General features: G+C 42.8%; 1 protein-coding gene across 1 annotated transcript in view; it reads left to right on the forward strand.

Moving 5' to 3' along the window:
* Window positions 1-3,763: 3,763 nt before the first annotated feature.
* Window positions 3,764-5,000, forward strand: part of atp2a1 (ATPase sarcoplasmic/endoplasmic reticulum Ca2+ transporting 1) — a 14,028-nt gene continuing 12,791 nt past the window's right edge. The window contains exon 1 of the mRNA XM_030793605.1: window positions 3,764-3,881. Within this exon, the coding sequence (XP_030649465.1) occupies window positions 3,764-3,881 (118 nt within the window). The remainder of the gene's footprint in view (window positions 3,882-5,000) is intronic.

Below are 5,000 nucleotides of genomic sequence, written 5' to 3' on the forward strand. Positions count from 1 at the left end.
GTAGGGTAAAGAGTTGTGATCGTCTATTACGGCACCTAAGTGAAAAACAGATTCTGTTTAAGATTACATCATTGAACAGTAATGAAACTATACGGTCTGTGAGGGTTCCAGTTGAGGGGCTTTTTCACTCAGCCATGTTACCTGTGCCGTAACGAGAGTACCAGTATGCCAACAACAGGATGGCAGACATGTGCCCAGGCCTGTGGCTTGCATTGGGTCACATTGATTTCAGACCAGTGATGTTTTGGTAGATTATAGTGGTTAAGGAGTAAGAGCTATGGGTGATGAATCAGAACGAGAAAAGAGTGCTAAATATAAATATAAATATAAATATAAAGTTTTTGGCATCCCAAAGAGTCATTCTGAACTGACAAAAATCCATTGAACTGTCCATATATCCATTAAGTGTCAATATAAGAACAGGACAGACAAATCAGGGGAGGGAGGCAAAAAAAAAAAAGATAAAAAAAGATAAGACTGATAATGAGGATGGAAGATGGAAGACAGAACATTCATACGTGAGAATAAACGAAAATAAAGTGATTACTGAGGTTCCCTCTAAAATGTTCCCTCCTTCCAAAATTCTCCCAGTTCTTCTCTTCTCTTCTCCTCTTGGGTACATCTTTTGAAGTGAAACAAAGACAAAAGTGACCATAACCGTTCTCTCTCTCACAGACACACACACACACGCACGTACATATCCTGATTATATATACGCTACCAGTCTATCCCACACAAACACACATACACACACAGAATCACTAAAGCCGTCGTTGTAAGAGGACTTTTTCAGAGCTGTGAGGGTCGTCTCTGGTGTGCCTCACCCCCTGAAATAAGTACAAAAATGTGACAAGTTGGGCTACACTGCTGTCAGCCTGCGTCACACACAATCTATTTATACTGGACACACACAACTGCTGTTCAATCTACAGTTACATAGCACTGCGGCAGGACCCCCACATTTACCCTCACACACACTCACACACACACACACTCACACACACACACACACACACACACACACTCACACACACACACACACACACACACACACACACACACACTCACACACACACAAACTGACACCTGTGTTTCCAAGGAATACCTCCATACAATGTCTCTGCAGTGCAAGGCCACTTATGTACACTTGACATAAGCAATCACATAATCTGACAGCCTGGACAATGATAAAGTTGCCATGGCGACATTGTTTTTTTTTTCAGTCCTTACAAAACAGTCCACTTGCATTTCAATTTAGAGAGGGAGCGGTAATTTGTAAATTAGGTGAAGTGATGTGTGTCAGCAGAATAGGCGAATAGATAAGATTTTCTTACCGCATTCAAAGTAAAAAAAAAAAAGTTTAGAATATTCATGAGTGAAGAGCTTAATGCGGGAAACTTGAACTGGCCAAGTGGTGTGAGTAGAAATGATTTAGAAGAGTTTCTGACATGGCTAAGACTGTGTAGAGAGAGAGAGAGAGAGAGAGAGAGAGTTAGTGTGTGTGTGTGTGTGTGTGTAAATTAAGCTCCAAGAATGGAATTCATAGACTAAAGACTGTAGACATGACCTTGGGTAGTACAGGGGCACAGAGAGTCACTTGTACATTGTAACGCGGAGTAAATATATAGTAAATATCCCATCTAATACGTAGAGTGTGATCCTTAGACCAAACCAGACACTGTATGTGTAAAGCACGTGTACTGCCTGTGTGTGTACATGTGAGGTGTTGCGAATTTGTCCGAATATATTGCGAGTGTATAGATAGCCGTTTTAACACAGATATCAGCGCATGTGATTATGTGTGCGCGCGTACATATCCAAGTGTAACCTGATCGGCAGGAAGATATTGAGTTAAATGTCACTAAGCCGACGTGAGGCTTGTGGGCCCGCCCATTTTACCCTGACGGGTCAAGGGTCAAAGTACAGAAAAGAAGCTAGGTCAGAACAGGAGGCTTAGGGGTAGAGGAGAGAGAGAGAGAGAGAGAGAGAGGGGGGCACAGAGGAGAGGCGGAATAGTGAGCGTGAAAGAAATAGAATAACCCCCTCTTTTCAGCCACCTTCCGTTCTCTCTTTTCTTTCTTTCCGGTGAATTCCAGTAATGTGAATGAAGGACTGTAGAAAGCTTAAATGAACCGCTCATATATATAAAAAAAAACTTCCATGTGAGAATACAGTGTATATGTGTGTTTGCGTATGTGTGTGTATATGTGTGTTTGCGTGTGTGTGTGTATATGTGTGTTTGCGTGTGTGTGTGTGCGCGCGTGTGAGAGAGAGTGAGACAGAGAAAGAAAGAGAGAAAGAGGGAAAGAGGGTGAGAGAGAGAGAGAGAGAGAAAGAGAGAGAGAGAGTGGTGTGAGTCTGTTGTGAATGAGGTTGTAATGTCAGTAAAATCTTCAGTTTGTCACTGAGAACATTACGAGTCTGTCTGAGGGCTCTTCAGATCTCTCTGCGTCATCCCACGATGCCCCTCTCTAATTTACCTCCGCCAACTGGAAGACAAGAGTGATAGATCTTCCCTTTCTTTCTGTTGAGTGACTAAACAGTTTGCTCACACTTCTTTCTCCCTTGTCCTCTCTCTCCCTTGCCCTTTATTTCTCTCTCTCTCTCTTTCTCTCTGTGACTAGTTAATAGATGTGTTAATCCCTTTCACACTAAGGGCAAGCGGAGAGTCCTTACGTAGGCTTATGCTCAGACACATTCTGTACTCATGCCACACACACACATTACACACACATTACACACATTACACACACACACACACACACACACATTACACACATTACACACACACACACACACACACACATTACACACACATTACACACATTACACACATTACACACACACACACATTACACACACACACACACACACACACATTACACACACACACACATACAGAGTTTACAGCTGCTCTTTTTGCTTCTCTCACTCTGTCTCTGTGTCTCATGCACACACACACACACACACATAAATCTTTCCTCATGCATATGGTAGAATTGAACTTTTGATTGATTGGTATCATACATTTCCTTTTATCACCCTCCCACCTCCTTCCATTCGACCCCAGCACGACCCTTGTGTTCATCACACATCCATGAAAACTTAACTGCGCCCCCCCCCCTCGCTGACCCCCAACGACAGTCTTCCACTTACCGCGTTCAGCCACCCCCTTCTACTGACCACGCATGTTCCAAAAACAGTGCCCATTTTCAGCCCTGGATTTCCAAGCTGTCCTCCTTCACAGCTGTCACCTCATTCCTCCAATCGGCTGCCTTAGAACTATTCCCCAAGCTCCGCCTCTTTCCTCCATATCTGTCCACTCTCAACCAATGGTGGGGAATACTTAGGGAGTGTTCCCACCAATGGGGGTTTTATAGTGTCTTTATAAAACTGTACGAAGATGAGTGGCATTTTGCACTTTCTGTCAGTCCAGCGCTCCTGAGGGAGGAGAGGAGAGAGAGAGTAGAGAGAGGGGAGAGAGAGAGAGAGAGAGAGAGAGAAAGAGAGGGGGTCATCTGTAACTTCCCAATCCCACACTTTCACAAAGTGGTGGTGGGTTACACTTTTTTATTATCCTAGTTTTGCTTTGTCTGTTGCTTCTTTTGTTACTTTTTTGCTTCTCTCGTTACTTCTGTTACTTTTTTTTTAAATTATTTATTATTATCTCAAACATATTACAAATCCTAGAAAAATTCCGCTAGAGATTCATCCTTTCTTTTCTTTTCTTTCCTTTCCTGAAGTCTCCCCTTGAGCAAAGAGGATGGAGAACGCACACACGAAGGAGCCGGCAGAATGCCTGTCCTACTTCAGTGTGAGCGAGAGCACAGGTCTCACACCAGACCAGGTCAAGAACAACCTGGAAAAATACGGCTACAATGGTAAGACACGCTCAGCTGGGTGAATAGATGGATGGATGGATGGATGGATTGGGAGGTGTGGGCGGAAAAAACGGGGACCCAGACCAAAATGGATGGAGAAGGAGATGGAGGTTAGATTCAAAGGTCAAAGTTGATGTCCAATGTGTTGAGTTGAAGAAGAAAAGGAAAGAATGTTGTGCTTTAGCGCTTTAGAGAAATGTGCGGAGATGAATGAACAAGAGAGGTGTGGTTGAGAGGCACTTAAGAGAAGGACTTGACTGACTGCCATACGATGAGAACAAGTACGAGAGAAGAAGTTGTAAATTAGGTGAAGTGATGTGTGTCAGCAGAGTTGGTGAAGAGATAAGATTTTCTTACTTCGTTCAAAGTAAAAAAAAAATTGTGCAGAGAAAAGAAAGAAAGAAAGAAAGAAAGAAAGCAAAAAAGGAAGAAAGAAAGAAAGAAAGAAAGAAAGAAAGAAAGAAAGAAAGAAAGAAAGAAAGAAAAAGGGAAGATTGAGATGAGGAGAAAATGAAGGGGAGAGACAGAACGATAAACTTGTGGAAGAGTTAAGTCAAAGCGCCGTAAAGGCTGAACTCTCCAACAGAGACAGCCGGACTTGGGAGGTTGTGCACCGGCGGAGTGTAACACTAAGATACTAGTGAGGAACAAGAGATACAAGAATTTCTAACTTTGAGTCTCTTTGTGACTGCAGTGCTGATCTTCCAGCTTTAAAATAAAAGCCTTCTGATAAATTTCCTGAAATAACAGCCCAAAAAAAAAACAACAAACCACTTCAGCAAAACATAAACTTCAGCACTGTGTGTAAATGTCAGTGCAGGTCTGTACTGATACATTAGCACTGAGTTCTAACAAGACACATTATTGTAAGTAATGTTTGAGTTCTCTAAAGGAGCGAGGGAGTGAGCGACAGCCCAAAGGGACGGAGGAGGACATGTTGAGTCCACTATGACAGGTGGACTGAAGGTTAAATGAAGGGCAGTTGGTTGCTAAGATTATTCCGTCTGTGACATGAGGCGGGATAGAAAACCTCACAATTACATAGTGTTGTTTCATTTGGAACGGTCACTGAAACCTAAGTGCTTTGGTTAATAAACTTTACTTACTGTCGACGGCACG

Source organism: Chanos chanos, chromosome 16 (genome assembly GCF_902362185.1).
Source record: "Chanos chanos chromosome 16, fChaCha1.1, whole genome shotgun sequence".
NCBI classification, from domain to species: domain Eukaryota; kingdom Metazoa; phylum Chordata; class Actinopteri; order Gonorynchiformes; family Chanidae; genus Chanos; species Chanos chanos.